We start from the raw sequence: 25,363 nt of genomic DNA on the forward strand, positions 1-25,363 counted from the left end.
TCTTCTCCTCTCTTCTCTCTTGTTTGGCAGTAGCAGCTGCTCCTTTGCTGAGTTAAATGATATGCAGACCTCTCTTCTCTCTTCTCCCTTCTCACCTCTCTTCTCTATTCTCCTCTCTTCTCTCTTGTTTGGCAGCAGCAGTTGCTCCTATTCTGATTTAAATAATGTGTAGACCTCTCTTCTCTCTTCTCCTCACCTCTCTTACTACTCCTACTCCTCCTCTTACTACTCCTACTACTACTCCTCTTACTACTCCTACTACTCCTCTTACTACTTGCTACTCCTAAGTGGCTGCTGCTCTTACTCTACTACTACCACTCTACTGCTACACTTACTCTACTCTACTACTTTCTATTTACTACTACTACTTGCTACTTCTAGCTACTAACTGTTGGCTGCTGTTACTTTTTTTGCCAAATCTCCTAGGACTCGCCCAGGACTTGTTGTCCTGTCTTTTGCCATTAGCTGCTGCACTATGTTTGTTAAGCAGCTGTTGCTTTTTTTGCCAAATCTCCCCTCTCCTCTCCTCTCCTTTGTTTTGCAGATGATGAAATTGTCCAAGTCCATACATTATATGGAATATGAGCTGATGATCAAGAACTTGTGAGGAACTTGGCATCATTAGCAGCCGCCCCTACATTACCTTCTTCTCTCTACTCTGTTATGATGTCTTGATGCTCCAAGTTCATGATCAAATGATGATTGACATGTTTCTGAGGCCTCTACTACTGCTACTACTAGTTTTTTTGATATATTTTTTTGACATGTTTTTAAAGCACACTTTCTTGCATCTATTAGAACAAAACGCGAAATAATGTCTTGGACACCAGACAATGCATCCCGATGCCCCGAGCATGATGAGCAGCCAACCTATGAGGAGCAAGCACTAGAGGCCAGCTAACTTAGGAGCAGTTCGATAACGAGTTAGAAAAGGATCTAGAAGTGATGCTTACTCAGGAGCAGTGTGATGAGGAGGAAGGGGGAGCAGAAGGAAGAGCAGGAGAGGCTGCTGAAGGCGAATAAGAAGAAGAGGATGATGATGATGATGACTCAGAAGAGGGATATGTAAGTCCTGAGGATCCTTTCCCACGTGAAGCCAGAAGGAGGCCAACGGAGGAAGATTTGGACAAGGATTTTGACCCAAACGAGGAGTTAGGGAAAAAGCCTTAGCTTGTAAATTTTGCTAAAGCTTTGGCTGTGTTACCTCTGCTAACACTTTGACCTGTCGTATATACAGGTCCCTCCTGAAACTCGAAAAAGACGACATCGACGTCTGCGACATCTCGCTGGACAAGACGGAGTAGAGGAAAGGAGAGCAGAGGCAACAGCCACAGAGATGGATCATGATGCCTCTGCTCCACAACCTCAAGCACAACCACGACTACCAAGTCTAAGAGGAAACGAGGGGATAGAAAAGGAAATCTATATCCAGATAAGGCATGCTATGTGATAACGGAGGTCGGGCCAGCAGGGGAGATCCTTGAGCCGAAGGAATTAAGAGGACGATTCCGTATTGCGATCGGGGCCCTAGTAAGACATAAATTGAACCCAGTAATCCCTAACTGGAAAGAGGTACCAGAGAACAAAAAGAATGAACTATGGGATATGCAGCTGAAGCTCAATTTTAGATTTTCGGAGGGTAAGCACAAACTGGTAAAAAAATGCTTTTAGGATGATGGGAGAGTCATTCCGACGTTGGAGGTCGGAGCTCAACACGAAGTATATCCAAAAGGGGTTAACTCCCTTCAAAGAGTTCCCCAAAATAACTCCTAGTCAATGGGAGGAGCTTGTGGCTCAGAAGACTTCACTGGAGGCATTGGAGCTCAGTGCCCGTAACACTGAGCTAGCGAAGAGGAATAAACACCACCATCATCTAGGCCCCAGTGGCTACTATGCCAAGGAAGAGCAGTTTAGGAAGATGGACGAAGAGGCCGCAACTGCTGGGAATATCGATGTGACGAATTTGAAGGTACGCTCAAGGAATTAGATATATGCAAGGAGTACAGAATCATTCGGCGGTAATCTTAAGTTTGATAAGCCGGAGACCCAAGAGGCAGTATCAAGGATACTGAAATATGCTGAAGACAAGGAGAAGGGCTCATTCAATCCTTCTAGAGAGAGGGACGAGCTTAGCCTTGGTTTGGGAAACAAGGAGCACACAGGCCGCACCAGGGGGCTAGGGAAAAGGATGACCTAGAAGCAAGGATTCGAAGAGGACAGGCACATGTACAAGAAACATGGCAGAGACCGGGAGACTAGTCTTGAGCTCCAAGTGAAGGCTCTTGTTGCGAAGGTGCTGGAGGAGAAAGGATTGTCTACGGAGCCACGGATATTAGTGACGCCGCCGGGAGAACTGGCATTAGTTGGCAGCCCTCCGAAAGTTCCTAGCAGCCAAGGTTCCACTGCAGCCACAACCCCCGTCGATCGCATACGGGAACCAACTAGTTGCACCTTGGTGTTTCTCAGTGGCCGGCAGAACACTATGATGGAGGTGGCAACGGGTGTGGCACATCCTCCCGGTGGCTTACACCACAATAATAAGATACCGTCGGACTACACTAGGGTCGAGGTGCATACAGTAAAGCCCGAGTTCATGCAGCGGAGGATAGACTACGCAACTCCTGAGGGTCTGGTGTTACTCGGAGACGTTATGGAGCAGTTCATCCTCTGGCACAAACGGGACATTATATTGACTGCTTCTTTGCCGCCTCCTCTCCCAAATTTGGAGCGAGTTGTTGAAGCCGGGAAGATATTTTCACCGTCTCGTGACCACATTCCTGAGATGCCACATTCTTCCCCGCCTCCTAGCGAGCATGTGCCTGATGAGATGCCACAACCTTCTCCAGCTCGTACCGAGCAAGTGCATGATGAGATGCCATAGTCTTCTCAACAAGCACAGCCGATACATGAACAACGAGTGCCTCCTGAAGAAGGTGATGCACAAGAAGATGAGGACGTGCCTGAATGGGAACTTCAAAAGAAGCATCCAATCACCATAAGGCCAGTTTATGTTCCGATCAAAGACGTCTCATCGGTGTCCAAGTGGTTTTCTCATGACCAGTTCAAGCCTGAGAACCAAGTTAAAAAAGTCCCATCACGGGGTTCTGAGGAGGCCGTCACTAGCAAACTCCACTAAATTACAAAGCAGTATCCAAATGTTGATGCCATCAAATGGTCAAAGGATTGCCCGAAAACATATGAAAGAGGCAAGCCCTTCCTACCAAACCGGGACATCCAGCGCCTACCACTTGGAATGAGAAGGTTCCATGATTGGTACTTGCGTGTTCTCTCAACGAGCATAGATCTCATACAAGCATGCTTCCCCACTGGCACATTTGGAAGCCCAACCGAGAAAATTGTCTTTGACTTCAATGACATGCACACATGCTTTCACCTAGGAGAAATGGAGATGAATCTAATTCGCACGTGGTGCCTATAAGTCCTTGTCCTCCCAATATGATATGAATGTAATCTTTGAATTTTGTTGTAACTAACCCACGCCGTGATTTGTAGAATGCAAGTGCACATTGTCAAACAAATGCCAAGTGTGAAAGCCGAGTATCTAGACCCTCAAGCTATGGCCCAAACAAATTTTAATTACCCTAAACGGTGGACACTGGATGCCAAAGAGCTAGCTGCTGCAAAGACTCTTCGGGAGAAAGAGCACATCCGTACAGCGAAACTAAGGGAAGAGTCCCTTAAGGTTGCGGCATACATTGCCCTGGCTTTCAAAACTCTCCAACAACACTCTACTATATGGCTACCATACAACTTCGAGTAAGTTCAACTCTATACTTAAAGCTTTGTTCGATATATTTTATTTGATGCAAAAGGGCTTATCTAGTTCTATGATTAAATCCATACAGCAACCACTGGATTTGTATAGCCGTCGATGTCGGGAGGAGCATGGCATGGGTCTTTGATTCAATAGATAGGGACCCGATGACATACAAAGACTTCATATCGATTCTCAAGACGTATACATATCGACAATCCTCATTAGCTTATATGTTTGTATACGTACTTGTAACATTCACTTTTGGATTCTAACAAGTTGTATTTGCTAAAATAATTCGAACAGGGCATTTAGGTTCTATGTCACTAATCATCACGGAAGGCATGATCCAGCAAGGAAGGAAAAGCTAGCTATAAAAACACTATATGCGGTAAGTGTAACTTCTTTAGTACTCTGTTACATGGCTGTCAAAAGCATTACTTAACATTTTCATATGCAAAACATACAGTGCCCCAAGCAGAAGCCTAGGAGTGTACATTGTGGATACTATATATGTTCGATGATGAGTAACACCGGTGCCTACAGGAGACACCCCTTAAGGGTAAGTTTGAACCTCTTCACCCGTAGTATAAAAACTTCGTACATGGTATGAAATACTAAACCAAAACTTGTTCTCTTATAGTGGAGAGAAGAGAAAGGAATGAAAAGAGACCCATACAAGGATGACCAACTCTTAGAGCTCGTCGGCGACCTTTGCAACTTCATATTGGACCAGATTGTACACGTCAAAGGCGCCTACCATGACCGAGAGTCTGACTTAGGTACAAATCCTCAGTACCAACACCTTCGTGAGACTGAAAGGCTAACTCTAGGACGTTGATAACAATGTGTATGGAATTTGTATATTTAATGATGGGGTGTATATATTCTTTTCAATTGGACTTGTAATTGTAGTTTATATAATACTCTTGTGCTTGTAGTCGGGGTCGTGGGGCGTTCGGCAACGCGAACGCTGGTCGCGGGGCGTTCGGCAACGTGAACGTGGTTCGGATCGCAGGGCGTTCCGCAACGTGAACGCGGTTTGGAACGTTTGTCGCGGGGCGTTCGGCAACGCGATTTTGAATTGTAAATTTGAATTTTTTTGGCAAGAAAACGTACTGTAGGGGCGGTTCTAGATTGAACCGCCCCTACAAACATGTATTTGTAGGGGCGACTGGTACTACATCCGCCCCTACAAATCGATTTGTAGGGGTGGTTGGTACTACAGCCGCCCCTACAAATCGATTTGTAGGGGCGGCTGGTAATACGAGCTGCCCCTACAAATCTATTTGTAGGGTCGGCTGTAGTACCAGCCGCCCCTACAAATCGATTTGTAGAGGTGGCCTGGGAACCGCCCCTACAAATGCATGATTTGTAGAGACGGTTCGGTAGGGGCAGCTGGCCAAACCGACCCTACAAAGGGTTACCAGCCGCCCCTACAAATGCTTTTTGTAGTAGTGGATGGCCAGAGATGGCATTCTAGACATATCGGGAAACCTAGGGCGGCAACCCGCCGATGTTGACACCATAACTAGGTCACTCCCAGGTGAGAGTTCTGATAGTTTCTTTGCAAGTTTGCAAAAAAAACTAGCCATTCATCATCACTTAAACGCAATAGGGGTATCCTTTTCTAATTTGCTCGTAAACCTTATAACTGCTCTTCACCAAGTAAGTATGATAATTACCATTCTTTAGCAAAACCCCTAGGAAACCGGCCTGACCAGTTCATGCAGATTCATGCCATTGTTGAGGGTTTTCGAGGGCGATGTTAAGTGGGTTACAAGAGAAATTACCATTCGTATGTGAGCAAACCAGCCGTGATTGGATAACATAGGACACTATATCGACTAATTGTGGATGTCCCAGCAAAACACTTGAATCTCTTTAAATCAAATCTGTTGTTGGATTTGAAGTTCTTGTCCCTTGTTGCGAAAGGAACCCTTGTTGTTTGAATCTTCCCTTGCAATACTCCTCTGATTCTATGGTCTATGACCCCACCGTCTTCATTGCCTGTAAGTTGGTAGTAGTTGCCTGGTTAATAGCTTATAGTGCCGCAACAAAACCGAGGGCCCCTGTGGAACAACTGCCACATAGTGACGCTGCTCGGCATGCACTGGTATCGAGGTTGATGACCAAGTATCTTTACCAAGTTACACCGCTATACCACTTTTGATACCAATATTCGGCTGTTTGAATGGGAAATCCACAACGGGTTGATGAAATAGTATTCTCTCAAAGTAAACAAGAGGAGGTGGTTTCGGAGGAAGCATGTATGTTGCGATCTCACTTCATACAAAGTTTGGCGCATATTGTGGACAAGGAAGGGAAGGAAAGAAGAACAACTAGGAAAAGTTAGCCTTGGGTAGTAGGGAGTGCTTAGAAAAGCCTGAGTGGATGTCAAGTCCCAAGCACTGTGCCCAGCTCGACCACGCTATGCATGCCGGGTCGTTGTCGCCGCGTGCCCGCGGATGCCGTCGGTGTCGGGCCCATTAGCACCCTGTCCTTGCATGTCCACGACATCGTGCCGCGTCCACCGTCCTCGTGCACTGTGCGCTTCTCCTTTTCCCGGCCTCCGGTCCGCTCTTGATCCTCGCCCTCGTCCCCGTACTGGACCCCCTCCCTTCTTTCTCCTTTTGGGGACACGTCCGCCCGCACACCTTCCTCGTCGAGCGAACACTCTCTCCTTTCCTTTATTCCCCCCTCTGCTTGCCTGCGCAGGGAGCGCACTATGGCCGACTTTATCCCCACGGCGTTAACCGGCAGTGTATCCCATCCATGCTGTCTCCACTTTCGGTGCGCTGCGCCCCATCTCCGTTCGCCACTATAAGATGCCCTTGGTCCTTGCTCTTCTTCTTCATCCCCATCCCTCTCGAATCCGAAGCAGAGCTACGAGATCGAGTCGTCATTGTGGAACTAGGTTCGTCTGACAGAGGCGATGGTGTAATCTGAGAAGAAAGGATCTGGTTTTCGAAGAAGTTCAAGCCTACCCTTAGTTAGTTTGGTCTTAGGGTTCACGATGTTTGACTTCTCAGTCTCCTGTTTCTGGATCTGTTGGTCATACGCCATGTTCTGGACAATCATTATCTTGTTGTTTCTCCATTGCCCTCATCTATCTCGACTTCTGGAGTAAGCCTTAGTCGTACTAGGTTGCTCTTAACCATGTAACTTTAAATCCCGGTGTAATTTAGTATTCGACGTCGTGTAATCTTTCGTGTAATTCCAGATTTACGAAATGTGTTGTAGTTTCGCCTAAGTGGAGTGGATCCTAATTCACTCTTTTGTAAACCCTCGCGCTAGGAGACGCACTTGTGTTGTAGTTTTTGCTCTTTCCACCTATAATGTAATCCTAGCCAATGTTGTGCTTTGAATCTAAACGTGTTAGTTGCTTGAGCCCAACTCCATCGAATACTTCTTTCCACTAACATGTCATTGATTTGCTGGCCTAGAATAGGCACCATGTAATGACAACCAACATCTATGTTCGTTTACAACATTGTAATGAAAAAAAACATGTTACCTTTTCTTCCCATATTTTCCCATTTAATGTAGCAAAGAGACTAACCTTTCGTAGCAACGCGATGAGAAAACATATTAGACATATGAGCCATATTTCCCAAGATTTTTCCTATACCAAGCGCATCATCCGCAGCGAAGCGCGTGCACCAATGGCTAGTATAGATTACATGTCATCGTCATTGGAGCACGAACATTTTACAAACTAAACAAAGCTACTGACAAGATTTATGTGTCTCACCAACATTACAAAGCCATATATATGTAGTTCATGTGTCTAAAAAGGTCCAGCTTATCTCTTCATCTATTTTTGCTTTTCTTTGGATCAAATAAGAATACATCAAGTTCAATAATTTGATGAGCCATAGGCTGAGTCTTGCAACGTGAGTACCGAACTCCCCAGATGGCATTTTTCCCTCTAATAATAAAGAGCAGATGGTGATGGAGCAATTGAGGTGTCCTTGGATCTCCGGTTTAAAAAAAAGATGACTTGAAAACCTATAGAAACTAGGAAACTTGTAGCTGTAAAAAGTTGTAATTTGAGTACGGTAGCTTTGGCGAACGGATACTGTCGTTTGACGTCGACATGCCTTCTTCCTTTCCAGTGAAACCTCCAAATCGTGCGCAACCTCGTCCTAGGCCCCAGCCGCTCCGCGATGCATACTTGCAAGACAAGGATGCACGTGTATGTGTATACACCCAGCAACCCGTAACTGAGTGTCCCCGTGGTCGCCACGGAGAGCAGAGCCGCCTGGAAGGCCAGCATCATGCAGACGAGCGACACCCACAAGAGGTGCAGCGCCGCCGCGAAGCTCTTCCACGAGCCGGCAGAGCGCGACGCCTTCCCATAGACGAGCAGAATCACCGCCACGATGGACGTTACCACGGCCCCGGTGTTCAAGAGCAGGAAGCTCTTGAAGACAGTCTCGTCCTTGAGGTTTGCCTTGCCGTCGTCGCCGTACCCACCGGGCAAGTTGAACCCGGCGGCGAACGCGGCGGCGACGATGAGGCCGGCCACCACCGCGAGGTTGTCCGACGTGTTCTGTACAAGGTTTTCATTTTCGGAAATTAAAATTTATCGGAGGTCACAGATAAAGAGGATAAACAGGATATATCGGAAATATCAAAACAAATTCAAATAAAATTTAATTTAAATTTAAGTAAATTTAAGCAAAATTTATACGAAAAAGATAGATATTTTCTTATCGGCACCTATAGATAAAAAGGATATATCGGAAATATCGGGAGATTTCGGCCGATAAATTTTTCCCTGGTTCTGTATCCCCTTCCGCACCATGTCGCGGCCAACCCACTGCTCCAGTTGGTCCTGCCTCTGCGGCCGGAGCTGTGCCCCATAAGCGACTAGCGCGACCACCAGGCTTACCATTTTGAAGAAACTGGTGGTTAATCCGGCGGCGAGATCAAACGCTGTGTGACCATCGTTGTTCGGAACATTGGCCCGCACCTTGCCGTTGCGTAGCAGATCCTCCACGATGCCGGTCGATCCCGCTGCCACCGCGAGGTGGAGAGGTGTGTTCCCCTCCCTATCCTGCGCGTCCAGGAGGCCGCGCAGCATGGGATTCTTGGTGGCGAGCGACACCACCGAGGAGCGCTTCTCCCGGGCCGCGGCGTGGACGAAAGTCTCGCCATTGCCGTCACGGAGCTCGGCGGCGTCGGGGCAGCTCCCTAGCATGTTCGTCACGACGCGGTGGTGTCCCATCCGCGCCGCGACGTGGAGAGCCGACAGGCCGCTCGAGTCCTTCTTGTACACCGTTCCCGGCGGCCCGGCGCGCAGGATTGCACGCACGATGCTGCGATCGCCGTCCGACGACGCGAAATGGAGCGGGCTGCTGCCGCTGCAGTCGACTTGGTCGGCCAGAGCTGGCCTCCATTCCAGTAGCAGGTGAACCATTTCTGCAGGCAACGCAAATGATCAACACATTAGTTCACTGCATTTTCTTCTTCTTCCAGTAATCCTTATTATGCAACCATTAAGAATCCAACAAGCAACTAACCTGAGCTCTGGAAAACGGCAGCGTGCAGAGCATTCTGTGCGCTTGGCCCCATCGATGACGCGTCCTTGCACTTGGTAATAATCGCTCTGACTGCTGACACCGAGCCGCTAATTACAGCCAAGTACAACGGCGACACGCCGGCGTTGTTCAGCTCGGCCGCCGGTTGTGCCGCCGCCGAGACCAGCACCTCCACCGCCGCGCCGTGCCCGTGCCTCGCCGCCAGGTGCAGGGCCGTGTCGCCTGCCTCGTTCTTGCATCCCAGAATGTTCTCGCCCGGCTCCCTGGCCAGCTCGACGAGGACCGCGACCGCCCTGGCGTGCCCAGCCCTCGCCGCGCAATGCATCGGCGTGTCCAGCGCCGAGTTCTGGCGAGAGAGGAGGCCCTGGTCCCTGAACCTGAGGTAGAGCTCCCGGATCAGCTCATGGTGCCCTTGCTCCGCAGCCACGTGTAGAGCGGTGTTCCTCTCCGCAGTCAACTCAAGTATGTCGCACTGACCGTGCATAACAACGCCTGAAACGGGTATTCAGGAAATTAGTACAATAACCGAATTCATGTGTCAAATGACGAGTTCAATTGGAGCCAAATTCATCGGATAGGTTAGGGACCGGGGTTTTCGAGGGAGGAGCCCTCAAATCAGAGTCCCTACTTTTTGATTCGAGGGCCTCCTACTTTGAGGGCATGAATTTTTTTTATTTGTTACAGAAGAAGCTCTCAAATCTATTCTAATAGACACTGGCACATGTCCTCAGTCATTCTCTATTCTTCCCTCCTAAGCTACACCAGTGTGTGTGTGTGGGGAGGAGAATAATGAGGGGGATGGATCCGACAATGTCTCTACACATAGAAAGGGAGTCGCTGGGGAGTAGGCTGGGGAGAGGCACGCCATTAGCGGAACCGAAGGGGAGGACAACAACAGGAGAGTGGGAGGAGTACTCACTGGGGTAGGCCACACAGAGCGTTGGGTGGGTGGGACAGACGTAAGAAACAGCGCACCCGGCAAGAGGAGTGTTAGGAAGTGTAGCGAGTGCTCGAGCGAGTTTAGTTTCAGATAGGTCGGGGAGATAAATGACTGAAACTGAAAAATATGGGCCTCATCTAGATTCCCAAAAACGAGGTCCGATCCCATAGGGAGAATTTAAGAGCCTTCTAATTTTATGGGGTCTAAGTAGGAGCCCTGCTCAACCTGTGTTTTTGACCTGAGCTTTCAAAATATGGTTTAGAAGCCTGTTTGAGGAGCTGCTAGAGTTACTCTTATTTGCTATTTCACTACCAACTCATCAAACAACTATCGCAGAAGCTTGCCGGTGCCTTAGTATTCAGCTCTTTCTTCCCTGTCTCATCTTTCACCCTTATTTGCTCCTAAGCCACCTACCGCACAACTACATGCTTTTTATTTTTGTGAGAATTATACAATTCTTTCCTTTAGTGCGTTATAGCTAGATGATGATTATCATGGTAGCTCCAAAATGAGTCTCCAAAAGTAATATTAAGATTAATAATAACAGTCATTTTGCCTTGGTGCTTTTATTTTTTTGGAAAACTTAAAATAAATAAAAAGGTTAAGATATAGAAAGATTTGAAATTTGCACAGTAGGTTGATGCAATTTATTTGTTCTCACCTAAAATTATAGATTTCTTTTATTTTAAAGAGAGGTGGTGTGTCCCGTATTTTTTGTGGTAGTTGTGTCGCCGTGAAATCAGTTGTTGTAAGTACAAGTGTTCCGATAGAAGGCATCATGACAGGGACATGCTTGGAAGTCTCTTTGACGTTGCTTTCCCATAAGAAACCATCTACATTTGATTTGAATATTGACCGTTCAAACAGTCAACAAAGTCACCACACGGGTATAGTTGACCAAAAGGCCCGCGGGCTGATGGTCCGGCCATGGCACAGGATTCTGGCTCGGTATGGCACGGTCTGGGTTAGTATTTCTTCCCTAGCATTGAGTCGTGCCGTGCCGGCCTGACCCTCATCGAGTCGTGCCCTCCGTGGGCCCGTACTATGTCAGGCCGAGCGACGCATTTAATTTGGTCATTTATATGTCAGACCCTGCACTACATGCAGTATTTACCGACACAGGGCACGTTTAGCTCAAAAAATTTTCGTAAAAAGTGCTACAGTAGCCATCACATCGAATCTTGCGATACGTGCATGAAGCATTAAATGTAGACGAAAAAAAACTAATTGCACAGTTTGGTGAAAAATCGCGAGACGAACGTTTTGAGCATAATTAATCCATGATTGAACACTAATTGTCAAATAAAAACGAAAGTGCTACAATAGCCAAATTCTCAACTAAACGAGGCCGGTACGTGGCTAGAAAAATCTGCATGGACCAGACAACACTCTCAAGCATCCAATTTTGGATGTCTGGGTCAGTATTTCTTGCCTAGCAAGGCAATGCCTGTCACATTTCTATACAAACAAGCCCAGATTCTATAGATTGTGCATAGTTGAATAGTCGATGATGTGACAATAATGCCCTCCAAACAACTTCTCCAAAATTTGGCTACGGAGAACTACTCCATGGACAATAATGTCCTCCAAACAACTTCTCCAAATTTTGGCTATGGAGAACTACTCCATGTTCGTTTCGCTGTAATTTGACTTATGCTGATGCTTATGCTGATTTGTTGTGAGAGAAAAACACTGTTCGTTCGCTGAAAAGTACTGTTGAAGTAGTGCCGCGGGGTATACACTGTGTCTCTGGATATATGTAGTAAAAAAACATATCTATACCTACTAATAAAGTGGCAAATTTTTCGACTATTTTTTTTCATCCATCTCCTCCTAACTCCCGGTAGTTGAAAGTTTCTTTCGTCTAGACTTATATGATCCTAGATAGTTAGGACAAATAGATCTCTCCAAGCCTGAATAGACTGAATAGGAATAGGAATCCTAATTCAGATAGAAATCTTATTTTGCTTTCTATATAGGAAAGCGATTATTTCAACCCGGCTTTTTACTTCCCATGACATTTTTTTCTCCATCTCTTTTTCTCCGATGATCTCCTGTTCTGTTTTTTTGTCCGATTTTCCATAAACAATCACGGTTTCTTTTTTCTTTCCTCGATCTTTATTTTGTATGTATGGTTTTTGGTTTTACCATTATCATCGTGTGTGCGTCCACACCCTTGACACCAATAGTGTAGGTGGCGCCTGAGGGAGCGGGATGGATGTCGACGGGGGCTCCCTCTCTGGCTTGGTGACCGTGAGCCAGACCTCGGTGGGGATGTCGCTGGGATCCTTGCACCAGGCCCACAGGTCGAAGGATCTGGTGCGCACTCTACGACGCGTCCTCTCCTCCAGGTAGTGCACTTCGCAGCCATCACCGAGCGCCCGGACAGCCACGTCCTCCGCCCAGCAGTGCAACGGGATGCCCTCAATGCGTACTTTGACACGGTACTCCTAGTTGGTGTTGTTGGCGGAGATCGAGGAACACCGCTCTACACGTGGCAGCAGAGCAAGGGCACCACGAGCTGATCCGGGAGCTCTACCTCAGGTTCAAGGGTCAGGGTCTCCTTTCTCGCCGGAACTCGGCGCTGGACACACCGCTGCATTGCGCGGCGAGGGCTGGGCACGTCAGGGCAGTCGCCGCTGTCCTCGTCGAGCTGGCCAGGGACCGTGGCGAGAACATTCTGGGATGCAAGAATGAGGCCGGGGACTCGGCCCCGCACCTGGCGGCGAGGCACGGGCTCGGCGCTACGGTGGAGGTCCTGGTCTCGGCGGCGGCAGAACCGGCGGCCGAGCTCAACAACGCCGGCGTGTCGCCTCTGTACTTGGCAGTAATCAGCGGGTCGGTGCAAGCGGTCAGAGCGATTACCACATGCAGGCACGCGTGATCTGCCGGGCCGAGCTCTCAGAATGCTCTGCACGCTGCTGTCTTCCAGAGCTCAGGTTAGTCGCTTATTTCCTCTTGCGGAGAAAAATTGTAATGTGTTGAGCATTTGCGTTGGCTGCAGAGATGGTTCACCTGCTACTGGAATGGAGGCCAGCTCTGGCAGACCAAGTCGACAGCAGCCCGCTCCACTTCGCGTCGTCCGACGGCGACCGCAAGATCGTGAACGCGATCCTGCGCGCCTCGCCGCCGAGCACGGTTTACAAGAAGGACTCGGGCGGTCTGTCGGTACTCCACGTCGCGGCGCGGATGGGGCACCACCGCGTCGTGGAGGACATGCTAGGGGGAGCTGCCCCGACGCCGCCGAGCTCCGCGACGGCAGCGGCGGTACCTTCGTCCACGCCGCGGCCAGGGACACGTGCTCCTCGGCGGTGGTGTCGCTCGCCATCAGGACTCAGGAGCCCCATGCTGCGCGGCCGCGGCCTCCTGGACGCGCAGGACAGGGACGGGAACACGCCGCTCCACCTCGCGGTGGCCGCGGGGTCGAACGGCGTCGTGGAGGCCCTGCTACGGAAGGGCAAGGTGCGTGCCGACGTTCTGAACAACGACGGTCACACGACGTTCGATCTCGGCGCCGAAGGATGGGCCGCCGGCTTCTTCGCCACGATAAGCCTGGTGGTGGCGCTAGTCGCCTACGGCGCACGGCTCCGGCCGCAGAGGAAGGACCAGCTGGAGCAGTGGGGCGGCCGCGACATGGTGCGGAAGGGGATACAGAACACGTCCGACAGCCTGGCGGTGGTGGCCGAGCTCGTCGTCGCCGCCGCGTTCGCCGCCGGGTTCAACCTGCCCGGAGGGTACGGCGACGACGGCAAGGCGAACCTCAAGGACGAGACCGTCTACTCTTTTGCAAGAAACATAGTCAGCTCTTCCACCTGCCTCTTTCTGACTTGGTATACTCCCAAATGATAAACCTGACCAACATCCTGGATAGTATAAACTTCACAGCTGAAAATGACTCTTGGGGTTATGTCTAGGGATCTAATCTATTTGCAGCAACCAAGGCCTACAAGAAGTTAATAGGCCATCACACAGTCCATCCTGTTTTTATCCGGCTTTGGAAGACCTTCTGCCAAACAAAGTTTTATTTTGGTTGCTCTTAAAAGATCGATTGAATACAAGAAACATCTTAAGAAGAAAAAACATGCACTTGGACTCGTCTAACTGTGAGCTCTCTGTCATCAACCAACCGAAGAAACAGTCACCCACCTCTTCCTGGAGTGCCCTTTTGCCAAGTTCTGTTGGAATCTCATCAACATACAAATTCCAGATAAGGCTTCCTTCCCTCAAGTGAATCTGCATTTCAGAAACCAACTGAATTGTGAATTCTTTATGAATGCTGTGATAATCATGTGTTGGACAATCTGGGGTGCTCGCAACAACCTGATTTTCAAAGGAATAGGTCCTGACCTTCAGTCAAGAAAGCTGCTTTTAATAAGGAGATGACCTTAACTTCAATCAGAGTAAAAGAAAGTCGTTCAGAAGATTTCTGCTCATGGATCCAAAGCTGGTTGTAATTCAGAAAAAGAAAAGCATTTTTCCTTTCTTTTTTTGTTTCTTGAGCTTCCTTGTAAACTGTTGTACGTTTGGTTCGTCTTTAATTTAATTATTCTACTGTAGGGGCTTTGGCCCCTCCAGATTCTTCAAAAAAAAGAAACAACGACGATGACTGCTTAATAGCCGAATGATCTCTAAATCTATTATCCGGCCAATTATCGATGTGAAATCATGCCTTGGGCTAGCCAAATTTTGTTGTCAACGTGAATACTGCTTTTGGAGGCATTTCTGGTATTCATTGATAACATTTCATATGCACATATTGAGTATCATTGTTAAGGCTGGTGTTTATATTAAGTCGAGTTCATTTTGACCCTGGCTGGGCTTCAGGAATCTGAGGACTGAGCCTGCATTCTTGTACCACGGTGGCGACCTGGTCACATGGCCAGCATCCAGCAAAGAGAAACAAGGCCGCCGGTCGAATGATACAAGCCCTTGGAATTTCATTTCTCGCCCGCCTGCCGCCCTTCTCTGTCTACATGCTAGTAGCACCACAAACTTAAATAAAAGAGAAATATTTGCATCTAGCTGGAGTCTTAACCGTGTGACTGATCCAGATCGCGGTTTCATCTTATATATTCACACGCAGCTGCCCATCGCCTACCCTCCAGCAACGGCGGCGTAACAACCTGCAGCTTGATCCAATGGATCGTCGTCGGCACTCGGCAGCACTGCGTGCAGCTCGCCTGTCCGACGAGTGATTTGTCGGCAAATAATGCGAAGCCGATGAGGCAACCCAGTGACGATGCTGCACACTTGCTCATCAGCATGTGCCCTTCCCTCTATCTAGCAGTCTACAGTGGGAGGACGGAGAAGGTCATGGAGCTGCTTCTCCATCAAAAGGGCGCCGCGAGAGATGGCAAAGCTGCTGCTGGTAAGAACACACATCAATTAAGTCCCTAAGTAGACCATTTGTTGCATCCGATCGATGTATAAGGTTTTCGTTCTTCCTAAACGAACTGTCATGAGGCCATGCCTATTGGACTGATACATGTGAGAGATTTAGTTTTTAGAAAACTGGCTAATAACCAGCTAGGAAAAAAACAAAAGACTACGGCCATGCTATGCTGGTAGTATAAGATAGAACAAATATTTTGCTCCAGCCAATATCCTGTTCTCTTTCACTACAAGTGAGGTCCTTGTGAATTTGTGTTACTGCAAGTTGACTTTCTTTCCTTTCAGACTTCCCATGATATTAGTAAGGAAAGGTGTTGTAGTGCCCAGTGTGTGGAAGTTATGATTGCTTGTTCACCACTCCTTTGGTGTTGTGCTTTGTGGCTACTATAAATAATATTTGTCCCACTGTTGACATGAAGATCGGTCAAACACCAAAGCACTAGAACGTGTGGATGACAATGGTATCAACTCGGCAATGATTCTACAGAAACCGGCCTAACCGATTTGCTTCATCATTTTAACAATCTCAAATGGAAGCTTTGTTACGCGATTAACCTGCCCCTTAGATTTTGTATTATTTTCTTCAGCATTTTAACAATCTCAAATGAAAAACTTCAAAACTATAAAGACTTGTAAATTTCGTTGATAGCTACAACTTTGATATAAAAAATATCTTCATTTGACACCTTTGAAGAAAAATATAATCTTCGTGAGGCGACAAGCCCTGATGCACGATTAATTTACTGCTGAAACTTTATATTATTTTCTCGAGCATCTTAACAATCTCAAATGTAAAAATTCAAAACTATAAAGTTATAGATCTCATTGAGAACTACAACTTTCATATAAAAAGTATCTTCATTTGGCACCAAAAAAGATATTATTTTTCTAATGCGACAAGCGCTAGTACACGGTTATTATGCGGCTGAAATTTTATATCATTTTTTGAGCATTTTAACATGATCAAATGAAAAAACTCAAAACTAGAAAGTTGTAGATCTCATTGAGTTCTACAATTTTCATTTACAAATCATCTTCATCCGACGTCGTATTGAAGAGTTAAAATCTTTGTAAAGTTGAGTCTCGTCACACCACTCCTGGTGGCGCGAAGGTTTTCCACGAGATCTTGCCACACCAACACATGTGAGCGACTGTGTTATTTTGTCACGCCAGCAGGACTGGTGCGACCAAAAAGGCTAGATCTACAAAAAAAATAGACGCAATTATTATTAAAATATTAAATGAAAAAGAATTAAAAAAATAATAAAAATCCGCATAACTTCTACTTGCCCTCAAGCAATTGTGTTTGGTAAATATAAGAAAAAATAATAAAATTTTAAATTGCTTTAAATAAATGGAGTTGTGGGACCATGATGTTTATTGGAACATAAATTACAATTTAGACATTGGTTTGCTACACCAGTATCCATCTTATTTTGTGGAGGCAGTTAGCAGTTAACGATGCGACCGTTGTCCCCCCCCCCCCCCCCCCCCCCCCCCCCCCCCCCCCCCCCCCCTTCTGAGGCCGTTGGAGGTCGAGAAGAAGAGGAAGCCATCTCGGCGGGCGCGGTCGCGTGGTGGAGTCAGAGCGTGACCGGTCATGGGATTGAGTTTGCGTATTCTATATGTGTTGGAATTAGATTGAGCTAAAAAATTTACTAAATTTTTACATTAAACAATCTATCCTAAGTCCCCAACAGACCAAACATATGAAATAAGGTGGACACTAGTGCAGCTAAGCAAGACATTAGGTAGCTTATTACGGGTTTACCTATTCTAAGTCAACTATACTGACGTGTTTCAGGCATTCGTCATGGACAGTGCGATATACTCGAAGTGAGTGCTGAAAGGAACACTGCTCTCCACGTGACGAGCTGATCCAGGAGCTCTACCACAGGTTCAGGGAGCATGGCCTCCTCCTGTCTCACCGCAACTCGGCGCTCGACACGCCACTGCACTGCGCGGCGAGGGCGGGGCACGTCAGGACCGTCGCGGTCCTCGCGCAGCTGTCCCGGGACTGCGGCGAGAGCATCCTCGGATGCAGAAACGAGGCCGGGGACACGGCCTGCACCTGGCCGCAAGGCACGGGTATCACATGGTGGTGGAGGCGCTGGTATCGGCGGCTGAGCTCAACAACGCCGGCGTGTCGCCGCTTTATCTGGCGGTGATGAGCGGATCGGTGCAAGCAGTCAAAGCGATTACCATGTGCAAGGACGCGTCGTCGGCCGGGCCGAGCTCACAGAATGCTCTACACGCGGCTGTCTTCTAGAGCTCAGGTTAGTTGCTTGCCAACTGCCTAAGAATTGCTCGGAAAACAAAAATGTCTTCAGCATTTGCGTTGCCTGCAGAAATGGTTGACGTGCTACTGGAGTGGAGACCAGCTCTTCCAGACCAAGTGGACAGCAGCGCAGCAGCCCGCTCCATTTCGCGTCGTCAGCCGGCGACTGCAGCATCGTGCACGCGATCCTACGCGCCACACCGCCGACAACGGTGTACAAGAAGGACTCGGCCGGTCTGTCGGCTCTCCACGTCGCGGCGCGAATGGGACACCACCGCGTGGCGAAGGACATGCTAAGGAGCTACCCGGACGCTGCCTTGCTCCGCGACGGTAATGGCGGGACCTTCCTGCACACCGCGTTCAGGGAGAAGCAGCTGTCCGTGGTGTCTGTTGTCATCAAGAGCCGCACGCTGCGCGGTCTCCCGCTGGACGCGCACGACAGGGACGGGAACACGGCGCTCCACCTCGCGGTGGCCGCGGGCGCGCCGGCCGTCGTGGAGGCCCTGCTGCGGAAGGGCGAGGCGCGGGCCGACGTCCTGAACAGCCACGGCGACACGGCGTTCGACCTCGCCGCGGCGTCGACCAGCTCGTTCACGATGGTGAGGCTGGTGGTGACGCTGGTCGCGTACGGGGCGCGGCTCCGGCCGCAGAGGCAGGACCAGCTGACGCCGTGGAGCGGCCACGACGTCGTGCAGGGGATCCAGAGGACGTCTGACAGCCTGGCGGTGGTGGCCGTGCTCATCGTCACCTCGGCGTTCGCGGCCGGGTTCAACGTGCCCGGCGGGTACAGCGACGCCACGGGCCAGGCGCACCTCGCGAGGAAGAAGTTCGTCTTCGACACCTTCTTGTTCCTGGACATGTTCGCCGTGGCGACGTCCGTGGTCGCCGTGATCCTGCTCGTCTACGGGAAGACGTCGCGCTCCGCCGTCGGCTCGTTTAAGAGCTTCGCGTGGGCGCTGCAGTGCATGTGGGTGTCACTCATGACCCTGATGCTGGCTTTCTACGTGGCTCTGGTGGCCGTGGTGACCACAAGTGCTGTCAGTCAGTACGGGTTGATGGCTATAGAGGCGTGCATCTGTGCCTTGCAAATATGCCTAACGACGTGGATTAGGCCTGCAAAGACGTGGAGAACAATCTGGAGGTATATAAGACAGTGCAGTCACGCGAAAGGAGGGAATGTGATCAAGCGGCAGTATCCTCTCGCTGGCGCTTTCGTACTCCACTTCTGTTTGTTTACAGTTATAAGTAATATTATAGGGGGTCTCATTTTTTGGGGCACAACAAATGGGAGACTGGGCACGCGCACCTCAGTTGCCCCCGCCCCCTCTCCTGTTTATTAGAGAGAGAGAAAGTGCAGCATATCAATCGAGGCATTGCTACCATCGTCGTTGTGCCAGTTACTCCCTTTATTATGAATAATGGCAAGTCATTCTGGTTTTTTCAAGTACATGATTTTACTATGGATTTAGACATCATGTATATCTTAGTGCGTAGCAAAAACCATGTACCTAAAAAAAATAAAAATGACTTATAGTTTGGAATAAGTGGAGTGCTTGATAAATTTAATTCTAGCGAACAGCATAATCATAACTTGAGCTATACCACTCCATCTTCCAAGTGGAAGCACCCAATTCAACATGTTGTAACGATTTTAATCAGAAATGCAATCGTCATTGACAGACGTTTCACTTAGTTTGTCATAGAAAATGTGTACTGATGCACCTTCTGTAACTCCAGGCTTTTTGTCATCGAAAAATCACATGAAAACCCTATTCCTGATAGTTTCTGAACATCATAGGAGGTCACACGTGCTACAGTAATAGAGGAAGTGACTACAATACAATTACCAATGTTTCCACCAAAGCACCAACACAGGGAAACGACACAGATGCCACTAACACCGTTCGGAGATTCTAACACAAGTTGCCCCCTCTCCATTTAGAGAAAAAAAAAAGTGTAGCATATCAATCGAGGCATTGCTACCATCGCCATGTGAGTTACTTGATAAATTTGATTCTAGCAAACTGTATATCTATAATGTCACCTCTCAGCTTGCCACTCCATCGTCCAAGTGGTAGCACCCTATTGAACATGTTGTAATAGTTTTACGCGGAAATGCAATTGTCAATGAAGTAATTGGGGTTCACTTAGTTTGTCATAGAAAATGTGTACTGAATACTGATAAAGCGCCAGGATTTTTTTGCCAGTGGAGCATCACAAAATGAAACCCTGCTCGTGAAGTCTTCTAAATGTCATAGAACGTCAAATGTGCTGTAGTGAAGAAGGAAGCGACAACAATATAATCAACACGACAACACACTACCATAACCAACGTGTCCACCAAAGCACCAACACCATCCCGCATGTCACAACAACAATCACGGGGAGTTTTTTCCATAGGGAGTTCGTTCCACATTGATGCAAGGCACAAGGTGTGTCAATGATGGAGAGGCCATACCAATGGGTGAGGGTGGCAACAGGGCCGGGAAGCCCCTCTGTATACCTCAACTTGGAGCAAAATGACGAAGTAGTTCATGTCTATATATCCGTAGGTGAGACAACTCTTATTGGGAATAATGATGGATCTGAGTATTTAAACTATATGTAGGTGCAAGTTTACACTGAGAGTGACACAACCACAACAACTAGGCACCTAGGGGCAAGCGGGCCCTAAGAAAGTTGCCCAAGGGCTAACATGTTATTACCTTGTCGGATCCAATTAGAGAGCCCATTGAGCCAATTAGTGTCATGGGCCCGTATATGGCCATCAGGGTGAACGTGAAGGAAAACATCCTCATAAAGTATAGGTACCTGATTTCTAAGGATAAGGACTGGGAGGTTCCGATCCGGGTCAAAAAATTTGCTAGGAGAAGTGAAGGAGAAGTTCGTTTTATCCTCTCGCTGGCGCTTCCGTATTCCACTTCTGTCTGTTTACAATTATAAGAAGCGTAGGGTTTCTCATTTTTTGGGTCATGATAGAGGGGAGACTGGGCACCTCAGTTGCCCCCGGCCCCTCTCCTGTTTAGAGAGAAAAAAGTGTAGCATATCAGTCAAGGCATTGCTACCATCGTCGTGCCAGTTACTCTTTCCATTACAAATTATAAGTTAATTCTAGTTTTTCTAAATATATAGCTTTTACTATAAATCTAGACATCATGTATATCTAGGTGCATAGCAAAGTTGTACCTAGAAAAAACAAAACACACTACTGGATTCAGGTTGAGGCACTCGGCAAAGGCCAAATTGCACTCGGCAACGCCTTTGCCGAGTGCGGCACTCGGCAAAAAACACACGGCAAAAAATTGATCGGCAAAGCCCTCTTTGCCGAGTGTCTTTTATCGGGCACTCGGCAAAGGCTTTGCCGAGAGCCCCGGGGGCACTCGGCAAAGAAAAGAGACCGTCACGGCACCGACCCCGTTGACGATCGCTTTGCCGAGTGCCAACCCTGCAGGCACTCGGCAATGATTTTTTATTTTTTTTTTTTAAAAAATTCTTTGTCGAGTGCCCTCTATCCGACCCTCGGCAAAGATGTTTTATTTTTTTTCTAAAAATTCTTTGCCAAGTGCCCCCTTGCCGGCGCTCGGCAAAGTTTGATTTTTTTTTAAAAAAATTCTTTGCCGAGTGCCCTCTGGCCGGCACTCGGCAAAGTTTGAATTTTTTTTAAAAAAAAATTCTTTGCCGAGTGCCCTCTGGCCGACACTCAGCAAAGTTTGAATTTTTCTTTGCCGAGTGTCGAAGCTGTTAGGCACTCGGCAAAGACATTTCGAAAAAAAAATATTGAATCTTTGCCGAGCGCCGTGCCAGGAGCACTCGGCAAAGTATTTTCCAAAAAAAAAATCTTTGCCGGGTGCCTAACAGCAGGCACTCGGCAAAGAAGGACGTGGCCGAACACCGTTACGCAGGGCAGCCTATGCCGAGTGCCGAGCTTTTGCCGAGAGCCTGGCACTCGGCAAAGAAGTCCTTTGCCGAGTGTCCCTTTTTGCCGAGTGCGACACTCGGCAAAGAAGGTCTTTACCGAGTGCCCGATTTTTGACACTCGGCAAAGACCCTGTTTCCGTAGTGACAGCTTATAATTTATAATAAGTGGAGTATTTGATAAATTTGACTCTAGTGAATTGTGTAATTAATCATAACTTCAGTTGTGTCACTCCATCTTCCAAGTGGCAAAACGAATTCAACATGTTGTAATATTTTTACTCAGAAATGCAATTGTCACTGAGTGAGTGACGGTTCTCTTTGTTTGTCATAGAAAATGTGTACTGATGCACCTTCTGTAATGCCAGGTATTTCTTTGTCACCGAAAAATCACAAAAAAACCTATTCTTGATAGTTTCTGAACATCATAGAAGGTCAAACGTGCTAAAGTAATAGAGGAAGTGACAACAATAAAATCAACACAATACTGTTACCGACGTTTCCACCAAAGCAGCAACACAGGGAAATGACACAGATGCCACTAATAACGTTCGAAGATTCTAACACAAGTTTTATCAACTAGTATAGAGACCCCCAAAGTAAAGGAGAGTGGCCTCACTACAAAACCTCCAATGAGGGACGTACTGCTAAAGGTCTCACCACTACCTACCTCAGCAAGAAGTCGAGCAAGGCATTCATGGTTGTGTTGTTATCACCGATAGTAAGTGTGGTATGTCGTGCGAGTAGCAGATTTTTAGATGGTAGCACATGATACATAAAGTTTATACCGTTATAACCCTCGTGAGGAGGTAACACCGTACGTCTTGTGTCTTTGGATCATATTGCTTGTGTGTCGTATGCGAAGAGAAGTATACAAAGGCTAAGGAACTGATCAGGGGACTCCTTACCTGAAATCCCTAGTTTGCACTACTACAGGATGGACTTGTTGTCCCGAGCGGTAACAGCCTTTAGTCCTAGTTACCGCGCCGGGACAACGATCCCGGGACTAAAGGTGGAACCTTCAGTCCCGGGTCATCGAGCCAGGACTAAAGAGGGACCTTTAGTCCCGGTTGGTGTTACCAACCGGGACTAAAGGCCCTCCAGCCGAGCAAACGTGGCCGCACCCTTTAGTCCCGGTTGGTCTAAATGTTCCTTTTCTTTTTCTTTTTTTTTTGTTTAATTTGTTTTCAGTTCAGTTACACATATTTGTTTAATATATAATATGTTTTTATATACGTATTCTACGCTGCTAATATAAATACACGCACGGATATAATTACATCTAATTCTCATCTCGAGCATTATTATATTCGAATAAAGTATGAAACTATATATATTATAGATATATATGTATATATACAACACTTTCATAATCTTGTTCTCGAAAATAACGATATCAATAAACATTTAATTTACATCATTTATTCCTTAGGATCAAAGTAGAACTCGCCGTTGGGATTTAGCACTTTTTCTAGAAGAAATCATGCTATTGACTCTTGAACTGCTTTCAGATGATCTTTTTGCATGACCCTTTGTTTCAACCATTCAGTCTTGCATTTGAAATAAAAGGAAAAGTATTAATATATATATATATATATATATATATATATATATATATATATATATATATATATATATATATATATATATATATATATTCATTTAAAAATAAATAAAAAATTGATATATACGTACTCTGAGGAGTTCTTCTTATGTGTGCAGTGATAAATTCACAAACGTAGTATCCACACAAGTTATTACCTGGTTGCTGCCGCAAACACCACTGTACGAGAAGAAGATTATTCTATCATCTCACACGTAAATTAAAGTACGATATAGTAATTAAACACGTGGGGAAGTATATATAGTACAACTTACTGGTATTTCAACTACATTAAGTGGTGCCTTGCAATCCTTGCGGTGTTGCCGAATAAACTCTTTCCAAATCCTATGCGACCAATAATATACGATCGTTAATAAATTATGGCAAAGTCTATTCAATAATAGTTGTGTGCGAGAGATCGAAATTACCCCTGGATAATGTCTATCATATCTTGGTATAGTGCCCGCTCTTTTTTCAATGAGTCCAAGATTACTAACCGACTTGAGTTTAACTCAATGACAATGAGTATCCAGTGAAACTTGCATTGGTTTATACACACATGTACATGCATATAAGTTGTATTGATATTACATAAAATATGTAGACTACATTATTATTAACACTTACTCAAAGTTGTACGGGAAAAGTATTGTTGTCTTGTCGTGCTGCTTCACGAAGGACCTCATGATATTCGTCTGTGCTTCAGATACCCAGTGTTCCTTGACAATAATATCAGTTTTGAATACGATATAAGGATCAATGAAGCCAACACTGGTGTCTTGTATTCTTTAGAGCTTTGACATCTGGAATATGTATATAAATATAAGTTACATGTGAGGATAATTATATCCACGTACGCATGGAAGTGAGTTTATTAAATAAAAGTAAGAATCACTTATAAACAAAAGGAGCTAATGATTAATTTGTTCAGAGCGTCCAAGTGGAATAGTTGATGCAATTCTTCGAAACTAATATGTAAGATATCATCTCCACGGAAGTAATGATGGTCTCTAAATCTGACAAAGATCCACTGCTCACCCATGCCACACGCCTGCATGTACCACTTGTTGAGCAAGTACATTTGCGTACCCAATTCATTCAGAGCCGCAGGGTTGTATAGACTTTTGCCAAATTTATAAGTCTTCTAGGTATCAACTTCCAGATTCTGGATTGGAGCTTTACCCGTCACTTGATCCAAGGTTAAACCAGTTTATTCAAAAAAATCATTAAGGTCTTGAACCGACACTTCTCCAGAGTTGTCTGGTCGATAGACTTCTATGTTGGAACCATATTGATTAGCAACAATAAGATTTTGCATTGGTTGCTTCTGTTGTCCGAGCTGTGGGACATCCTTCCCTGATGCTCTTTTCCTTTTCATATGTGCATCATGTGACTTCACGAGAGAGCGGTCATAGTCTGATAGTGGCGGTGGCTTACGAACTTCAAGCATCTTTTTCTTGTGAGCTTCGACCTTCTGCCTCAGCTGATCTCGTGGTATGTAAAAGTACGGCTTCTCCTTAAGCTTCGCTTATCTCTTCTTTTAGATATCTATAAAAAAAATCTTTCACTTTTTTGTCTTTTTCAGCTGCTATTTGCTCATCAGTCTTTTCAGGAAGTATTTCTTGAGAAATAACTCTTTTTTTCGGGGTCTTCTTTGCCGCCGGGACCTTAGACGTCTTTGTAGTGCGTCGCTATGGAGAGGGTGGGGGCGGTGTTGGAGACCGGCATGGAGGCGATGAGGCCGGTGTTGGAGTCCGGTGTGGAGGCGTTAGAGATCGTTGTGGAGGCGGTGGGGCCGATGTAGGAGTTGGAGATCGTTGTGGAGGCGATGGGGCCGGTGTAGGAGTTGGAGATCGCCATGGGGATGAAGTCGTCTTGCCCCCCGCGACGCTGTGATGAGATGGGGAATGAATGA

At 46.9% G+C, this 25,363-nt stretch overlaps 1 protein-coding gene and 2 pseudogenes across 1 annotated transcript; 2 read left to right on the forward strand and 1 right to left on the reverse strand.

Annotated features, from left to right (window-relative positions):
- Positions 1 to 6,172: 6,172 nt before the first annotated feature.
- LOC136488376 (ankyrin repeat-containing protein NPR4-like) lies at positions 6,173 to 9,805 on the reverse strand. The gene is made up of 4 exons (XM_066485331.1): positions 9,304 to 9,805; positions 8,584 to 9,202; positions 7,953 to 8,346; positions 6,173 to 6,643 (listed from the first exon to the last, which is right to left on the reverse strand). The coding sequence occupies exons 1-4, from the start codon at positions 9,803 to 9,805 to the stop codon at positions 6,173 to 6,175; spliced, it is 1,986 nt and encodes a 661-aa protein (XP_066341428.1).
- A 2,670-nt stretch (positions 9,806 to 12,475) lies between these two features.
- Positions 12,476 to 14,684, forward strand: LOC136488377 (protein ACCELERATED CELL DEATH 6-like; annotated as a pseudogene).
- A 797-nt stretch (positions 14,685 to 15,481) lies between these two features.
- LOC136488378 (ankyrin repeat-containing protein At5g02620-like) lies at positions 15,482 to 19,270 on the forward strand (annotated as a pseudogene).
- Positions 19,271 to 25,363: the final 6,093 nt, after the last annotated feature.

Source organism: Miscanthus floridulus, chromosome 10 (genome assembly GCF_019320115.1).
Source record: "Miscanthus floridulus cultivar M001 chromosome 10, ASM1932011v1, whole genome shotgun sequence".
Taxonomy (NCBI): Eukaryota; Viridiplantae; Streptophyta; class Magnoliopsida; order Poales; family Poaceae; genus Miscanthus; species Miscanthus floridulus.